The 20045-nt window shown below is 38.9% G+C and overlaps 1 protein-coding gene across 2 annotated transcripts; it reads right to left on the bottom strand.

Moving 5' to 3' along the window:
* Positions 1 to 224: 224 nt before the first annotated feature.
* On the bottom strand, positions 225 to 19222 carry Fam174a (family with sequence similarity 174 member A). Of its 2 annotated transcripts, XM_051190856.1 has the most exons (3): positions 18651 to 19222; positions 6018 to 6152; positions 225 to 831 (listed from the first exon to the last, which is right to left on the bottom strand). In XM_051190856.1, exons 1-3 carry the CDS (start codon positions 19082 to 19084, stop codon positions 828 to 830), a joined length of 573 nt encoding a protein of 190 aa, XP_051046813.1. In that variant the 5' UTR covers positions 19085 to 19222; the 3' UTR covers positions 225 to 827. The 2 variants fall into 2 exon arrangements, with proteins under 2 accessions (XP_051046813.1, XP_051046814.1); XM_051190857.1 differs by lacking the exon at positions 225 to 831 and having other exon boundaries at positions 6014 to 6152.
* Positions 19223 to 20045: the final 823 nt, after the last annotated feature.

Here is a 20045-nt window from a genome sequence, read left to right as displayed (position 1 = left end):
ACTTGTAATTAACTCTCATATTGAACTACAAATGCCTTTGAAATTCATAGATTTCCAAAATATCTCATCTCTAAGAAGATATTCCTCCACCTTTGCCCCATTTATCCCTAGACTCAAACTCAGAGAATCTTCTACCTTTTGCAGGAATTATAGGTGTGAAGCACTAACCTAGGGAAAAATACATTTTGAACTAAGTATATAGAGACAATATAGAAACACACAGGTTAATATATAACAATGCAAGGTTTATTTTGTAAACAGATCCTGTCTGTACCACTTAAATAATTTTAAATTACATTTATTCTTTTGCATACAATAGCACAGACAATTTCTACTCTTTAAAAACTCAAAAATAACATAACAAATTTGGCTTTTTCCCCACAAAAATGGGACATTTTTAGTAAAGTAGAATTTTAATTATTATTTCATACCATTTAGTTGAGGCTTATAGTTCTTTAAATTATGACACTGACAAAAATAATTAACAACAATTGATTAGTACTTAAAAGAAAACAAGTTATACGAATATGGTGAAAGGAAGGGACAAGCTCCTCAGTAAACACCACGTTAAAATAATCTTCAAATGGAAAATCCTGTGCAGTACTGTCTGTCCCTAACACCATGGAGCCCAGTACCAGAGCCGTTCCAAATATACAAAGATATAACAAAATGATACAGTATTTATTGCAGCAACAACAAATTAAAAGATGTCATAATGTATGCAACTTAAATCCCGCCCCCCCCCTCGATAGAGTGGCTTCTTATTCCTTAGACATAGAAATCTGTTCTCAGTAGAAATATGAAGTCTTCTCATGAAAGGCACACTCTCACCTGTAAGACGAATGAATACGTACATAAATAACGCTTCCGTATAAAGCCTAAAAGCATCTAAATATTCAGAAGTTTTGAGGGGAATAACATAAAGCTTAAAAAAAATCTTTATTGCAAGCCACTATGACTGAGTAACACTATCATTATTAATTGCCTTAGTTGTTTTCCTTTGAATGGTAATTTTAACTATTCAGTCATTTTACATATAATATCCACTGAGTCATAGAAGCCCATATCTATATTCATAATAAAGTTTCCTCACAGAACATTAACAAATGATTTCAATTGACTTCAAGCAATATAATCTTTTCACTTGTTTTATAGTTTCTATAAATACAGTTCTTTAATTCTGCTTCTCAGCTTTCAAAGCACAATCAAAAGCTGTAAGTCTCAAATCACACTCAATGAAACAACATATTTTAAATATTTGTAGTATGGTAACAAAAAAATCAGATAAAAGACAAAGCTTTGCTGGGTGTGGAGGATTGCCATAGATTCATGACTAGTCAGGGTATTTAGTCAGACCCTGTTTTACACAAGCAACCAAACAAACAAAAGACACATTCTTCCATAAACACATACATTGGGATGTCTGTTCATGTTTCTTTTAAATACTTATAGCAATGTGAATCTTCACTCATTCTATCCTCACTGGACCATGTGAAACAGCTCAAAACACTGCAGCTTGGCTCCTTCTTAAGTCTAGAAGGGAATAACTTACAAACCATGGGGTCACCTAGAGCCGAGTGGTGAGAGCTGTGTCTATGAACACGCTCGTTTGGGCAGAGACAGGCATGGAAGCTGGAAAATAATTAGGACAGGCTGTAGTCACTGCAGGCAGGACTGCCAGCATGGCCTGTCCTATGAAGAGGGTCACACCATGAGATGGATGGAATGATGTCCTAGCCAAGCGAGATGCAGTAATTTCTGTGATGATAGAAGTACAACTGCAATCAAACGCTGCCAATTATTCCAAAGAGATGGAAAATGCACAAGTACTTGGGAGATGGTAGTAAAAACACTTGCATGAGTATCATTACACTGTCAGAGTTCAATTAGCACCTTGTTTAGACATTTTAGTGGTCAGCCTAAAAGCAACAGGGCTTTAGACTAGTAAGGAATGGTTTGAATCTCTACAGAACTCATGCTGATTGGAAAGGGACAAAAGATGGGTAGAATCTTTTATTTAAACAAAGCAGTCAATGCTCTGATAATTTCCAGTGCACTTTCATGCAGCTATGTGACATACAATGGCCTGAATGTGCCAAGGTGAGGATAGCTTTAAAACAAGTTTTTAAAGCATTTTTTTGTTGTTGTTTAATCACCTAAATATACTGAAGTAATTATTTTTAGACAGGATCAGAAATCCTCCTGTGTCAGTCTCCAAGTTCTAGGATTCTGGCATGATGTGCCATGCTTTTTACAATTATTATTATTAAGTCTCATATAGCTAAAGATGCCTGAGAATTTCTAATCCCCCAGCTGTACTTGTGAAGGTACCCAAGGCTTGGAAGTCACTCAGAAGACACAGGAGATCTTGACCTGAAATGAACGCCTCTTTTCTAAAACACCATTTTGGCCAATTGGTTGCTGAAGTTCTAAACCATTTTGAATTGAATCTAACTATAATTTGCAAGGGAAGATTACTGGTGAATTTTAATAGTGGTCTTCAAAATGTGAGCAGGCAAACACTACAAAGTGGGAAGCAGGGCCAAGTGTTTGGCACGCAGTCAACCTTCATTATGTGACAGTAACTTGGCAAGAATAATCCAGCCCAGGAGGCTGGCCTAAGCCATTCCCCTAGCTGCACATGTCAGCCCACCACGTTTAATTGTTTGGTGTATGTCACAGCACTTTTCAGTCACCCAACTGTAAATTGACAGCCCTATAAAGTCCTGCTAATTATTGCACTTGTCAAAACCTAAATAAGATCTGTTTTCTGATACAGGCTGATACAAACAGGTAGAAAGCATTTGATGACTAGGTATCTTCAGGTATAAATTATAATAGACATACAACATTGAAGTAGCAGAGTGAAAGTAGTAAGGAAGCAAATTTAAGGCTTTAAAATGGCATGTTTGACACAAATTACTGGCATGGCATTAAAATAACATTAGTGCTAACTTTTACAAGTCATCACCTTAATTTCAGAGTTGTCTTCTAGTACATTATTTTTGATAGAAGTTAAACTTAACACCACTAATATATTATTTCTATTTGTTGTTTGTACTATAAAATTATTTTAAGCTTCCAACACTACAGAATCTCAATTTTTTCCAGAAAAATTAATTTTTTTGTTTAGTTTAGTGATAATAGGCTCTCTGTTCTGTCTCTGTCTCTCCTTTGCCGGGAAAAGGTAATTCCAAATCCGGTTGAAAGCCTCTGATAACCTTACATAGCACAAGTCACTCCTTCATTTGCAGGATTGAACTCACCTTGCTTCTTACTCTGTGCACCTCTAAAACCTCCAGAGTAATCATCAAAACGGCTTGTGGAGCCCAGTCCCAATGGATACATCTACAACACTGTCCCCACCTAAGGCTCAGGGAAAACTGCAGAAGTAGAATGATTGTAAGAGTAAGAGGATCAGGGAATTTGATGTGAGACTGGGTCTCCTAGTAACATCAGAAACTACACACCCATAAAATCTACTGACATGGCTATCCAAATCTGACCTGAACATGGATGACACAAGTTAACATGATGAACTGGACAAAGAAAAGCCCAGGAAGCTTCTGCAGCGGGGAGGAGCTTGATCCTGCTTCAACTTGATAAGCCATGCTTTGTTGACTCCCATTGGAGGTCTTACCCTATCTGAGGAGTGGTCAGGTAGAGTTAGAAACGAGGTGTGGGGGGATGCAAGGAGAGGAGAGAGGGAAAACTGAGGTTGGTATGTAAAATAAAAAAATTAAAATAAAAGAATAAAGGCCCACAAAGCCTCAACCTTACACAAAGAACTACAGAACTCCAGGTAACTGAGGAAAAGCAGTGAACAGGAGCGGTGACCTTCTCCAGCAGAGTGTATACCAACTGGTTATCTAGGAAGTTATCCACTTTTTTTCTAGGTTACAAAGTTGATGGCATATAATTATACATAGTGGTTTTCTGAGCTTTCTATTTCTGAAGCTTCACCTTCACAACAATTGAACTTTAGGTAGTTACTTCTGCCTGCTGCAACCTTTTCAGTGATGACTTCCTGGATGAGTTAAGAGTTGAACACGGCTTACGCTCTGAAGGGCACATTTCATCATGGTGAAAAAGGATGGCAGCAGAAGGAATGTGGGGTGGCTGTTCACATTGTATCCACAGTCAGGAAACAGAAAGTGGGAGGGAAAAGGAAAGGATATTGCTCCAGTGACAGTATCCTACTTGCTAAGCCAAGTATCTACTGGCTAACGGTTTCACAAGCCCAAGAAAACAATGCTGCCAGCGGAAACCAAGTGTTCACACATGACTGTAGTAGCATATAGAGGATGTTTCACATTCCATCTACAACCTGCTTAATAAAGATACACTGAGTTCAAATTGAGTTCTTCTTTGGAGGTAATCATGTACTGTTAATTTCATTTTATGTCTTTCCTTTCTATGAATTATGGAGCAGACATCTCAAAAGTACCTAGCATAATTAAATACAGTTATTATCACTGCAAATTATAATAATAATTCTGAAACGATTCTAATGCCACTGTTTTACTTAACACTTTCACATGGAGCCCGAGAAGAGGTCATTGTCTATTTACTCAGTAAGCCTTTGTTCTCAACGCTACTTCATATTATTTTCTTTTGATTCTAATATAAACATAAGTACGTATTACATACATTGACTTTTAATATAAGCTAACAAATTTACCTGGCACATACTTCAAAAAGAGACAACCAATAAAACTAGTCTTACCCACTAAAAAATACAGGCTCTTGCCAGTCCTCATTAGTCCATCAGAACCAGATAAAGATAATATGCATTGCTGAAGATGGCACACATTGAGATGCATGATAAAAAGAAATGGAGCTAGAACTCAGCCACAAGTTTTCCTCACTGACAGCTTTCACAGGGCGGAAGGGGACTATGGAGACTGCTGCTTGACTTCTCTACCATTAGCTGTTAAAGTGTTATCCTGTATCTGGCACTGAGAATTTTCTTCAGTAAATAATAGCTTCCAGGAGTGATGCCAATCAGCTATGTAGGGTAACTCCATCCTAAGAACAGAAACCCCTGGGACTGAAACAAAGGTAACAAAAACTGGACTACTCAATTCTATATCAATACAAAGTCAACCAGCATAAATCCTAACAACTACAATGGCCACCTGCAGGGTATGCCCACCAGTGCAATACTATGCTGGTGTTATAAACATAGTAAAAATAAGCAAACAAAGACAAAAACCCACAAAGTGAGGAGCTAGGCAGCATAGGTCCTACCTGGAGATTCGCTACTGGCTACTGTTGTTTAGGTAAACTGACATGGAACCAAAGTGTGTTCTACACATCTGTCCGTACCCACAGACAAGTGTTACTCTTATCCTTAATCACACTGAGTGCAGAGTCACTGCACTCATGGTTTGACATGGTCAAACAATAAATTTTGTCAAGTAAAAGAAAGATTTCTGTGCTCTCTGACTTATGTGATTCTAGACTCTTTCTCTTAGCATATGTTTCCTACACATTATAACCCTCGCTGCCTCCCGTCATTCCAGTTGCAGACATTATCACATAACAAACTCCTTAGGAAAATCTTGACATGTCATGAGACTAGATCTGAATACAGACATCACAACTACACCAAGAGACAACAAACCTCAAGTTTTATAGTTCTGTCAGGAAGTACTATTGGCAAATCAAATAAACCAAACAATAAACAAAACCATTTCGGGATGTAAAACTAAGAGCAAGCTTACTAAATATTTCTCAAAGATAAACATATGCCAAAATAATGAATACTACAAGAATGAAAGATTTCAAACCCAAAACACTGCAAAGAAATATGCAAAAAGAAGTCTAACTTTAGGGAATGTATATTGTTGGTTACACCCAATTTAGCAAAGATATGAGATCTGGACTTGGCAGGACAAAGGACAACATAGAACAGAAATCAACAAAATTTGCTAGAATAGAGACTATAAAATATTATCGGACTTCAGTTATCTGAACAAAGATCTGCATCTCTATTTACTACCGCACTAACTCACCTTCTAGGATGATTGGCATCAAACAGTGTGTTGTCATCATCCTCATCATCTTGCTCTAGAGGAGTCAATTCCATGTTTTCTATGTTAGTGTCCAGAACTCCGTATCTCCTAGTTTTGCGATTTCTTCTTCTCATCCTATTAAATCGAACAAATAAATTAATAAATTATTTTTATTAGCTTAATCATTACTTAATATGTAATTATAAATTAAAGAAAGTACCCATGTTTCCTACCAAGCACACACTCAGTACAAAATGATTATAATAATTTATTAAATGACTAAACATTCATTTAGCACCAAATTAAATATGAATTAGAACAATCAACTGAGCACCAAAGATTATTAGTACTTCCTTAAATACATCTATTTCTATATATTCGTATGGCTTCAACTTTTCTCCTGTCTAGCATACTTTCTACCCTCTTCAACTTCTGTGAACTGTAGTTGAGAGGTAATTTATTATTGTTGTGTGTCAGTGAATGAAGCTTGTGTGGATGCCCACGTAAGCCAGAAGGATGAGGGCTTCATATCCCTTGCAGTTGTAGTTACAGTTGGTTCTGAGATGCTCCACATGGGTGCTGGAAACTGACCTCAAGGTCCTGTGAAGAGCAGCAGTACTCTTGACTGCCGAGCCATCTCTCTAGCCCTATGAGATAACTTTTTAAGCCTTACTTCAGATATTAAATTTAATTCCAGCCTTTATCTTATGTCCTTGATTCCATCTTATTAACAGACACAAATAAGCATTGCTGTTACCACCAAAAAGTCAGATAATGGAAGTCCTAGACATATACTCAAATTTAGATTAGTGGGTCATAACCTGTACTACATATTAGAATAATCTAGGATTTCAAAAATTATCACATTAGGGCCATAATTAAACCAAAATTTCCAGGACTAGAGACCAAGTGTCACTAAGCTGATTTCTGACTCAGTGATACAAAACTATGAACCTGCAGCCAATGCCCAAGGGGTTTCCAACTCAATAGCTTCAACACATAGCAAGCAGTCCTGCATAAGAACCTTTTGGAGAACAGAAACAAAACAAAATATTTCAGCAAGTAATCACAAATGAAATTTGTTTTACTGAAAACTATAATGTATATATAAATCAACACACAAACATGTATATTTGTACACATTCATATGCATCATGGAGAACAGGGTCTTAACTTTTCCTGTTATTTGGGTTTTATGGGCCAATATGATTTTTGCCATATTTTGTCTTAGTACTTTTGTTTATAATCTTTTAAAAAAATTCTTGTGCTAGGACTTTACAAGAGCTTGCTGGCAGATAGAATTTACCTTGTTTGCTAAGATTAAACTTGGTCTTGTTAAAGCACTTGGAAACTAAAAATGATTACTTTGGAAAGAAGAACAAAGTTAAGGAAAGTATTGGTCCTTTTTCACTTAATGGCTGCTAATGAAGAAGCTCCTTAAATAGCTGTGATGTTTCCCATGCTGTCCTGTGATTTGAAAATGAGTACACAGTGAGTGAAGAATTATGCAGCGCACATTGTGGATACTGACAGTCTCACCAGAGCCTCATCTCTTTGGCAATTCTTTCAGTGAGTTTTCTAAATCACATGACTTCCCAGTCCAGAGTTTTCAGTCAATGAGGAACTTGATGTCATGTGAAGTTATCTTGGGTAACAAATTTCTCCCAGGTTATGTACATGAAATGGGTACCATGCTAGTAACCTGGATTAACCTCAGCTGATGCTTTATCTAGAACTAAATGCTATGGGATAATTTTTGTGAACACTGTATGTATTACTTTCATTGGTTAATTAAAAAAAAAAAAAGCTGTTTAGCCTATAGCAAGACAGGATAAAGTTAGGTGGGACAATCAAAATGATGACTGGGATGAAGAAGGGTAGAGTAGAGAGTAGAGAGAGAAAGCCACTCAGCTGCCAAGAAAGCAGGATGGTAGAAATGAGGGAACAAGCCACAAGCTACATGGCAGTACAGAGATTAGTAGAAATGGGTTAATGTAAATTTAAGAGCTAGTTAGTAATAAGCCTGAGCTATAGGCTAAACACTTGTAATAATATAAGCTTTTGTGTGGTTATTTGGGAACTGAAGAGAGAAAGAGAAAGTCCATTTCCAACTAAAGTCATCACAAATTGAATGATTTGTTTTTAATTTTCAGAAAAAAAAAAAAACAATAAATGCAGCTGTCTAACATTGTATCACAGTCCTGGACTGATTTAGGGATTTTTTATCAGTTTATGTGTTCTCTAGGCATATTCTTGCCATAGTTTACATTGTAGATTTATTTAGTAATATATGTAAATACTACCTTTCAAGAATCTCTTCAAAACAAGAATCTATTTCTTAGAGACAGAATGGTTAAGTGGGAGGGGCATCTTGATTAAAATAAATTTACCATTTAATGTATGTATTAACTCATAAAAGGATTAATAGATTTTAAAAGTTCTTTATTAAAATAACAACTTAAATGCTATTTCTCTAAAAATGTCTTTCCTCATTCTAGAGATACATGCAATGATGGCTACATGGTCATGGCAGCTACATCCCAAAAAATATCAACTGCTGTACATACTGGTATTTCTCAACAGAAGTTAAAGAATAAAAAACACAAATTTTAAAAATAATTGTGTTGACCCAATAAACTACTTAAAATGCTAAGTATGAAATATATACATTTTTAATAAACAAAAATATCAAGGTAAAAAAGCTATTTTTATTTTTTACTATCAAGTTTAAATTATTTTTCAATCAAAATGTAAAGGAAACATTAAATCCAGTCTTTATACTCTTTACTCTCATACATATAAATATGCTAATAGTCATATGCAGTTATTAATGTGCATTCTTTTCAATTAGGCATAACACATACTGCAACATGAAAGCAAATTTGTTGGTTCTTAGTCAATATTACAAATAATATCCCAAACAAGTAAAGAATTATTGAACCCTGAAATGGCAGGAGACAGTGAAACAGTAATCTATATTGAGCTACATTTAATCACAGCATCAGTGACTCAATGGTTTTAACATAGATGCAGACTCCTTAAGGTTTCATTAAATTTATTCAGCTCTGTCTCTGTTTCAATAATATGCACCAGTTATTTATAGACTCAAAATAAAAGTACTAAAGTAAGCATGATAAAGTTTTATGTAAAAATGTTTGATGCTACATAAAATAAACACAACAAAATAAAACTCCATTTCATTTTACTACCCTATGAAAGAGTGAATACCTGATCTGATTCATAAATTTGTTTTCATCTTCTTTTAATGGAATATGTGCAAGAAATGTATTAAGTATGAAATAATAGAAATAATAGAATTTCTTTGTTTTATAATATATCCTAACTAGGCTGAGGAACATATAAACCAGTCATATGAACACACACATGCACATATGAATCCTCTATGTGCTTACACATAAAGTAGATTTCAATATATAATATACAACTACATATTTATATGCTTATATATTTGCATAAAAAGCTTTTATCATTACTTTTTTTTAATCAAGAAAGTAACCAAGAATTAGAATTAATGTAGCACTCTGTGAACAAGAATTCATTTGAAGCACTTTTTGTAATAATAATATAAGCAAATGACATTAGTGAGCTACAATGTTAGTTCTCTACAATTCTCATCATGAAATTAATACTGTTTTGTTGCATAATCAAAACTCTTTGACAAACTGAACATCTCTCATTTCACCTCCTCCTATTTCCATAACCAAACCTACCAGTTACCAGCTGAAATTCTTCTGGAAAAGACACTAGTAATGGGTTACAGTGCTATTAGACTGAACAATGTCCTCCATATTTTTACTTGAGTTAGAGTTGAGGTGCTAACCTAAGAATGGCAGATCATGGCTTTATTTTGATATATGGTCCTTATAGAGGGACTCAAGTTGAACCAGGTGATAGAGAGTACATGTGTGGGTGTGTCTGTGTCTGAGCATTTTTTTAAATGGGTGGGGGATTGTCTTAGCTACTGTTCTATTGTTGTGCTTACAATTTTAGAAGGTTAGTACATTATATCATGACAGGAAGTAGACAGGAACAAGCTGGAGTAGTCACTGAGAGCTTGCCTCCTCATCAACAAGCAACAGGAAGAACAGAGACAATGGGCCAGGTGTGAGCTTTTGAAACCTCCAAACCCACCCTTAGTGACACACTTTTTCCAACAAGGTCAAACCTCTTAAACTGTCCTTACAGTCCAGAACTAGGAATCAAACCATCCTTATTCAAACTACCACTTTCCTCCCCATGGCTTCCATAGACTTGTATGAAAATAAGACAGTCACTTATCAGTTAAGCCATCAGGACTAAAAATATAAGAGCCTTCACAGCTCTTAGAATGAACCAACCATGTCAACACCAGCACTTTTGAGTTTCCAGCCTCCAGAAGTGAGTCACTATATCTCTGTTGTTTAACTCACTCTGCCAACGGCACTTCCTAGTGACACCTATAGTAATGTAATACAGAATGCAAGAGCTTTACATGGGAAAAACATGTGAGAGACATAAGGTGAACTGTACAAAGCAAGGAGAACTTGACACACTCTGACATCCAAGACAGAAACAAAGGCTAGGCATGGAGATACAGGGCCACTTAATCTTGGGAATCAAAGATCTGCTCTGCAAGGCAAATAAACAGTGATCAAAACAGGAAAAAGGTTGGGTGGTCCATAGATGCCTCCTATATCATGACTCTTCAAAGGCAGAATCAGGAGGAACAGGAATTCAAAGTCTACCCAAGACACTGAATTAGAGGCCACCTGTACCACATGCTACCCTGTCTCTGAAGAACATAAACGAACCAACAAATCCAAACCAGGGGGAAAAAATTTATCAAGAAAAAAAAAAAAAACTCATGAAAAAGCAAGATACTATAAACAGAGAGAAAAGAGAAATTGAGAAGTGATGCTGCGCAAGTCAAAGTATAAACTGTTGTATCCACTGCTCAGAGAGAGCAGAAGGAGTCATGGAAGACAAAAGTATATACTGTCCTCTGTAAGGGTATCTTAGAGTGGTGCCATTAGAAGCCACATTGTCAAAAGGAGACTAAAAGATGTGTCAGATGAAATCATGCATGTGCAAGGTAGCATGGACACAGACAAATAGGGATATTTCAATACAAAAGCTCTTTGCCGCCCTGCCCATGTTATTTCTACCATGTGAGTATTAGCTGCTCCTTCCTGTCTTCTCAGATTCTGTGCTCTCTCATACTTTCAAATGGTCCTTCTCTATTTGCTGTTTTCCAAGTATTGTAATTCAAACACAACTGGAAAATTTATTCTTGAATACACATCTTTTTAATACAGTAATCCAAAAAATTTCCCTGCCTATAGGAAGGAAGCACAACTTTAAACATTGGAGAAAGCAGGACAGTCAATCAGGGCCCTATTTTCTTCAAAGGCAGGCAATGACTGATGCCTGGTCACCTGGAATGCCACAGTGTAAGTGGTCAAAACAACCTGATGAGCCTCTGCTATACTATAAGGAGCCAGCCTCCACCTGAACCCCCGCCTCCCACCCCATATCTTGAGCACTGTTAGGCCCTAATTCTGAGCTTTGACTCTCAGTGACCAGAAGTCATCCTTATGAAAGGTCACACATACATTGCATTCTCCATCAACAGAATTTATCCTTATGCTTATACAAATGCTTCCTCTCTAGACTCTAGCCCTGTGTTTATCAGCCAATAGAACTCACTCCTATTACAAAAGTCATGGGTGCTTTGCTACTTTGCTAACAAGTATCTATGTAGCTAGACCTAAAGCTCTGTTGCTGTTGTGATGTTGTGGAAACCTTTCTCTAAAGTTTTCTTGTGTTTAAATGTATATGAAGAATAAATCACAGCACCAGACTCACGAAGTTTTGACCCATTGGCTAAAAAGATGGTACCTCATATGGATCATCTTCTAAGTCAAAGGGGTCCCTCACTGGCTGCAAGATTATGATTGTTGACATATTTGTTAACAAAATATTTGTCTGTAAAGGTCAATTGAGAGCAGACTGGGTTAGACCTGAAGATGGCACATTAATCATAGACAAACACTACAGTGAAATAATAGTCCCTGTTTAACAACAGTTAAGTGCCTTTTCAAATGGGCCACTGTAAGAGCCCGGAGCAGTTTCCATGATGCTTGATCCTTTACTCCTAAATTCTTTCAACTTCAACTTGTTACCCCAATCAGCATTAAGAGTCCTTGACTGGATAGCTGGCTCCTTGAGGAGGACAAACATGACTTGTTATCTTTGAAATCCCAAAAACCAGAGCAATTTGAGAGGTTTAAGGGTCCCTCAAATTTATCATGAACTAACTTACATAGATTCAAAAGTAGCTCATAAAACTTGCTTGGCTGTACTTCAATATAGTCCACATTTATCACCATCCTTCCAATAGTTCTCAAACAATATGCCTAGACACAAACGCAGTACATACACATTGATGCATAAGGCAAAGTCCCTCCCACTCTCCACTCTTGAAGTCAATGAGCAGGGTCTAGGGTGGACAATATCAAAAGAATACCACATGGCTATCAATTTTCTTGCATGTCAAAATGATAGGAAAACATTGGGAAGCATAGTCCTAGCATTAACATCTAAAAAAGGAGATGCCCTTACTTTTCAGCTATACACAAAAAATATTGACTAAACGAAAAGGTTTTAGCATATATGGAAGGACAAGTGAAAAGATTATATTAAAAACAAGTGGGGAGAGCAGGATGCTTGGTGAATATAAGTACTTCCGGTAAAAGCCACACAACTGAATCTTATCCCAGACTCTATTGAGAAAGACAGAATCAATTCCAAAAGCGTACTGTTTGAACTTCTCTTGTGGGCCATGGCCTCACAAGAACCAGCATATCAGCATCTCTCTCTCTCTCTCTCTCTCTCTCTCTCTCTCTCTCTCTCTCCAGCAAATCTATCTCTCTCTTACACACACACACACATACACCACCATCATCAACAACAATAATAAATCAACTGAAAAAAAATGAAATGCTCAAAATGCTTAGCATTGTAGTTCACAAGTGTGTAAGTTATGTCCTCAGGAAACTGAGACAGGAGTATCAGATAATCCAGGTCAACCTCAGCTAGCCTGGGCTACATGAGAATATTGAATAAAGAAACTCTTGAGAGCACTGCTTATATTTAAATTATAGAAGAAAAGAGATAGATATATAGATGATGCTTAAGTAGAACAAAATAATCATCATCATCCCCCAAATGGTCTTCACCTGGCAGAACCGGTACTCCCCTCTTTATGTAGATCCTTGACTAATCCTTGCAGGTAGAAGCCTTTAGTTTCCCTGATTCACAAACCTGAGATGGACTTTGAGGACACCATGTAACTCACATGTGAAAATAGGAATGCACTGCTGACTTCCTAACAGGCTACACTGAAACAGAATTGGGCTGGGACAATAGAGAAAAAATCAACATGGGAAGAAGAAAACAGAACAACCCCTTACTGTACTGGAGCGGTTCAGAATTGACCCTTTCTGTGGATTTATGACTATGGGGGTGTGTATTTGAATGACAGCCTCATGGAGTGGTGGGCAGAGATGAGGACGAGCATCAAGTGTTTCTGAGGACTACAAATCTCGCCTTCCTTGTATCACTCCACATTTTCTTATTGGTATGAGCTCCCAACAAAAATCATCATCTGGTGAAATGGTCACTAGGATCGCTACCAACTCAGGCAACAAGTGCAGTTAATTTTCCTCAAGCATTTAATTCCTGAGCTGAAGGACAAAGGTAAAGAAGCAAAGCACACACACGAAAAGCTGCATTCCTATATTCCTGCGATACACATGCACAGACCTCTGTGTGCTGCTGGTTTTGTACCCTTGTCTCAGTGTGCACCGACCCCTCCTGCCTCTTCCGCAGATCCTCAATCTGTTCTGTTCTCTTCTTCCCTTTGACTCCTTGACGTCTCAAAGTTCTGACAAACTCCAGCACTCAGCCAGTTTTTCTCTTTTCTTTTGCATGTTTGTAGGGAGAGAAGGCTGAGAGGGCATACTTGTGATGAAATCTCAATGAGACACCTGGTACTTTCCCTCTAGAGTACTGACTTTCAGTCTGCTCAGACCTGCTTACCTTACTAAACCTTCAGGTGCAAGCACTGTGCTCCTTCCCATGTGCAGAGTGTCAAGTAAAATGGCCTCTCTCCAGTTCTTCTTGTTTGTTTCTTTCACAGAGATCCACCTGCTTCTGCCTCCCGAACTGCCTACTGGGACTAAAGGCATGCGCCATCACTGCCAGGCTTTCCTAGTTCTTCTTAGCCTTCTCCAGGGGTTCCTTTCCACACTGATGACTGATAAGCTACACTGCTGCCACAGCTGGTCAGATTTGGCATCAGGAGAGTAGGCCACACAGCTTATTTAACACTGTATTATTTCATAATAGGCAGAAGCATTTGGGAAAGTTTCATTTCTCAAAAAATATAATTCCTTGAGGAGTCACATTTGTTAAATACATTTCAAAGCACTTTTATGTCTCTATATATTTGATATGTATTTTCTGTCTGAGTGAGCCATGACAAATCAGAGCACAAACGACAGTTTCAAAGGATAGCTAAACATTAGATTCTTCAAAACTGTTCAAATTCTAACCTCATGTGTTGCTATTCTTATCACAAGGCCTAGTTCTGACAGTCACTCAGCAATACTTACTAAATTAATGGCAGTGACTAATGCATATAAATAGCTTTACAGACTTTCTATTTCTATCACTAAGTTGAATTTTCAACCATGACATAATTTTGTAATTGGTGGTGAAATTCATTCAGGAACTCACATTCTTAAGAAACCAGATAGGAAGCTGAACATGGTAGCACACAGTTTTAATTCCAGCACTCAGGCAACAGATAAGACAATGTCTAGCAGTAGTAGTTAGTTTAAAATACAGCCATCCTCTGACTATATCAAGAAAATCTTTGAAGGATAGGAGGTAGTGTTGACACAGCATAACTACATTTTGCCAGAGTAGCAAAGTAACGAGTATAAGCAACTACTAAAGTTATCTTACTTTCTCAATTTGTAAAGTCTTACAAAGTAACATTCACCAAAAATCATCTTTTAAAAAGAATCATTACACACTTAATTTTCCCACAAACAACTGGCCATCCTCATGTGCACTATCACCTTGGATACAGTACATTAGTTAAACCAGACAGCACAGTCGCTGGCTACCTTAGGTTTCCAGCGACTAGGATTCAGGCAGCTCCTATGGATGTTCTCCAAACAAACCTTTGACCTCATTCAGCCACAACTTTCCTCAGAAGAAAATCACCCACTTTGAAGATTTTTTTGCAAGAATTGGAAAATATATTCAAATTTCATGACATTATATATGATACACATCAATAAGTATTGGTATTGATTAGTTTATATACCATGGTAGATAAAATCTCAAAAGGAGTGCTTTAGTTACAGAGTAAGAATCTTTGAAGGAAGCTTCATTTTATGCTTTAGATTACAAATTCAGTCATGGTTAAAATTAAATTAATGCTGTATAGTTTCTATATAATAAGTATTAACAGGACCCAGACATAATTATTGTATTTCTACTCTTAATTGCTGCACAATAATTGTACATACACATGGTCCTTGTCATCCAAAGATGCCAAGATGGAATAGTGAGAAAGGATCACTAGCATGGAGGGACAGAGTGAGTGGAGGACACATCAATGTGCATTTGCTACAAGTTTTAATTATCTGTATAACTGTTTGATGAATGTCCCTGTGCTCCTCCAGGCTGGCAGTACCACAGAGGCAGTAATGTTGATTTATCTCAAAATGACTGCCCAGTGGAGGACAGCTGAGTAAATACTGACTGGCTGAATGAAGGCTATCAAAGCTAAATTTGGTGTTCATTGGCACCATTTCTAAGAGCTCTTTATCGCTATTTTATAGAGTTCAGACACTGGAGAGGTCGAGTAACTTCCTAAAGAAGGAAAAGTAGATGTATCATACCGAATTAAAAAAGACAGACACATCAGGAAAAAAAAAAAAAAAAAAAAAGAATCTCTGCTTTAAGACAAGAACAATTAATCATATTATGATAGGAGCTGTTTTTACATAACACACAACACTGAAAACTGCAGTAATCCTCTATGATTGTTCTCTGGTCTTACATATTTTAGTATAGGAAGACTGACCTATGAAAAGGAAAATCTAAGTAGTAACTGACATCTTCATATTTCTTTGTTCTATCAGCAAGGAGCAATTATCCTTTAAGTTTGTAGCTCTCCCCACTTACCTACTGAGCAACATAGGAATGAATTCAGGAGCATCCATAAAGCCACAGTGTGCTCAGTGCCATAAGGTTCAGTGATGGGCACAGAGTAAAGAAGACAGGAGCATCTTCACAGAAAGTGAAGTCTACTTTGCCCCTGCAGCACTCCTGTAATGTATTCAAGTTTCTGTACAGAAAAAATATCATTGTTTGGAATATTTCTACACTACCAGTATAAATTATTTCCATCCAAATATTTATGATGCTTAGTTAGATTAAGATTTTCAATGTCTCATAGTTTGAAACAATAAAATTATATCACTATTAAAATACTCCGTTTCACCTCATGTCATTAGTTAAAGAAATGGTATTTGAGTATTCTCCCTTGCACAAACAAGCAACTCTGGTTTGCTGTCAGGTGTATTTTGGAAACGGAGTCAAAATGAGCAGCCATGGTAATGAGGACGAAAAGCATGATCTGGAAGTAAAGAGTATGGGTTCTGGAGATCCCCAGATTTAGTCAGCATCAGTCAAGCTTTGGATGTTAGGCAACCAACTAAATTTAGAACTTGGATTACACCAATGTGTTAGATGCTGCCTGAAATATGCAGTTTTTATCAGTCACAGTTCTGAATTTGCCGGTTCTCATACAACATGTTTCTGAATCATCTGACAGAAGCAGGGAAGGTTGAGTTCTCTCAAGTTTAACAGAAGTGAACAGAGAAAAGCAAAGACAGTAAACATGTATATAAGATTATAAATTAAATAATGCAGAACAAAACGGAAAAGCAAACAAAACCAAGAAAATTATCATTCTACCCATGTTTCCTATGTACCTCACAGGATTTACACACAGTATCAAATAACAATTATATAGTGAAACTAATTTCATTTTCCTTTAAGATTTAACATCAAGAAGTCTCACTTAGGTAGTCACAAGCTTTTAACATTGTCTATCTCAACACTGTCTAACTTCCCAGTGACAGAGAGTGGCTGTGGATCTTCTGAACTTTTTAAATTAAGAGTTTTTAGCCCAATAATACTGCTTATATGGGTTTTCAAATGTTTTTAATTCTTTTTCATTCTCAAAAGTTACTAAGAGCTCCAGGGAGCTATATATGTGGATTTAGTGCAACAATATCTAAGCTGTCACTGAAATCTGAGAAAAATTAAATACTTGATTTGAAATGTTTTAGAAAGTTAACTATTCATAAAACCAAAAACAGTAAAAAGAATGGCACAATGTTTCTCTTCAAAAATCTAACATTTAGGCTAAACTATATATAAAAAAATAAAAACAGAAAAGAAAAACACTAGATTTTCAAATCTGTTTCTGCATCCAACCATCTGTAATATTTGGTTAACTTGGAAAACAAGGGGAAAATGTAATACTTTTTTGATACTATTTTTAATATGCAACACCAAAGCTTCACAAGAAGTATTTCTTTATTAGCTTCAATGTAGAATTTCAAACCTTACCAATAAATTTTTTGTAGTTCATACACTTGTAAGATATTACCTGGAAATGAGTTTTAAAAACTGTAGCAAAGTATTAAGATGGGTCATAATAACAAAATCCATAATATCCTGTGGGCCACATAGCCAACAGCATCGCAGACTTTTAATCAAGTCATATCAGTTTTCCATTCACAGAGACTTTTTAAAAGCGAAATTTTGTTTTGACGATTTAACAACATATATTAAATAACGGTAGTGTGTAATGACGGGTAAAATGTGAACTAATTTGCAAAACAGTAAACCAGTGCAAATATCATAAAATACCATCTGCTCTACTGCTTTCTTGGCTGGCCCTTTCTGGTGGGGTCTTGCTCTGTTTGACACCTTTCCAAAGATGCGGTGCCCAATTAACTGAAAAACAACTTAGGAGTAGATTAAGAGCACTGGCTAAGAAGTACAACTGGTAAGGAAGAAGGTCTAAGTTTTAGAAAGTCAGACCTGCATCGGGCCCTTTTGAACTACTGTGCCAGTGGAACCCTGACTCACAAACGGGAGGGCCTTCTAACAAGCAAAACACCAACTGGGGGGCAGGAAGGGCACTGCACAGCAGTGAAATCTAAATTCCAGGGCATTGGGACATGATGTCACTTCAAGGTAAGGCTGTCTTTGAAGGCAAGCCTCCAAGAAGGGCAGGCTGGAGGTGGGTTAGGGATGTATACACGAAAGGCATGGGCTTGTGTCCCCGAGGTAAGGGAGCACAGGCCATTAAGACAGTCCACCGGAGGGGCTAAGATTGCAGTCCCTGGTGCTGGGGGCAGGGAGGGGAAACTCAAGCCCAGCTGAAGGCCTTGCACCCGGCTTCTTGGAGCGGGTCGCACCCGTCTGCGGGCTGGCTCTAGGCGGCAGGGGGTGGGGACCCTGGAGGCTAAGCCTCACCTGACGGTCCTGACCACGAAGTACACCAGCACGGCGCCGCTCACCACCACCAGCACGGTCAGGGCCCGCTGGGTCATGGGCTTGTCGCCGGGGTTGGGGCTCACCGCCAAGCTGCCACCCACGGAGCCTTCCCCGGCCTGCCCTCCGAGGCCATCGGCCTCAGACCCCGCCGCGGGGCTGCTGCCATTGCGGCCCTCGGCGCCTCGGGGTGCGGCGGCTTCAGCCTGAGCTCGGGCCCGGGTCTGGGCCGCGGTGGGGCCGGGAGGCAGCGGGGACTGCGTGCGCGGCCCGGGCTCGGGAGGCCCGAACGCGGGCGCCGCCCTGGCCGTCGTGGACGGCACCGCCGGGGACGCGTCCAGCGCGGGCAGCATCAGCAGGAAGAAGGCCGGGGCCAGGAGGCGGCCGGGCCCGGAGCGGCCGCGCGGGGCCCGCATCGTCCCCACGCCGCCCTCTCAGCACGCCGCAGCCGCCGGGCCAGCCTCCCGGTCCGCAGCGCCGACCATGGGCGCGCCGGAACCGGCCTAGCGCCGAGCGACTCCCCGGCCGAGGGCCCGCGCGGCAGGCGGCGGAGACTGCGGGGCGGCGGCGACGACAGCTCGCCGGGACGACCGGAAGTTCGCACATCTCCGCAGCCACTGCTGCTACGGACGCCTCCGGTTGCTAATATTGGAGGGGCGGGCCGCGCTCGGTGACGTCACGGCCGAGCCGACGGCGCACGCGCAGCACACGGAGCCCATTCTTGGCGGGCCAGTTTTGCTTGCATTTTTTTTTCCCCTCCACCAAGAGTGGACCTGACAGTGGAAGCGCTGGGCCAGGTTGGGTTAGGGGAACCAGGTGAACGGGGACGGTTCTTTGCATGTGGGAAACATGAGTGACAGGGGACGCAATTTAAATTCCCCCATGCCAGACTTCAAAATTGCATCCCACCAGAAAGCCCATTGGTCTCAGTTCCCTGGGCAGGATTACAAACTTCAGTCTCTGTTATAAACAGGGTTGTAAGGCTTTCTTAGATGAGTCAAGCTCTCAAGAGCCAGATGTTTAAGGGTCTGGGATGGCAATGTAGTCCTTGCACTGGCAGCCAGCGGGATCACTCTGAAGACATTCCAAGAGCTAGAGAGAACTGCTGAAGACATGCTCTAGAAAGCCTAAACCAGTCTGATAGAGCAGTAAGAAGCAAGGCTAGCATTGATGAGTTCTACTTAATTCTGCAGCCATTTTCATCCAAGAGCAGGAGTACTTCCCTTGCGATAGCCAGAACAAACAAACAAACTCCGTCCACTATGTTCTAGACACCCATCTTCACACCCATAAGTCATTTGCTTCTGACTCCAGTCCCTGGAGGAAGATTAAGATCCTAGTAACTCTCATTCAATGACACCACCCAGATATGTACAA

The sequence above is a fragment of the Phodopus roborovskii genome, unplaced genomic scaffold, assembly GCF_943737965.1.
Source record: "Phodopus roborovskii unplaced genomic scaffold, PHOROB, whole genome shotgun sequence".
NCBI classification, from domain to species: domain Eukaryota; kingdom Metazoa; phylum Chordata; class Mammalia; order Rodentia; family Cricetidae; genus Phodopus; species Phodopus roborovskii.
Note: the sequence above shows the minus strand (reverse complement) of the source record. Positions and strands in the feature narration are given on the sequence as shown.

Excerpts from the sequence above, each read along its gene's own strand:
- Fam174a (XM_051190856.1), bottom strand. The coding sequence starts at position 19,084 with ATGCGGGCCCCGCGCGGCCGCTCCGGGCCCGGCCGCCTCCTGGCCCCG. Across the intron at positions 6,153-18,650 it reads TTCGTGGTCAGGACCGTCAG|GATGAGAAGAAGAAATCGCA; the intron begins GTGAGGCTTAGC and ends TCGATTTAATAG.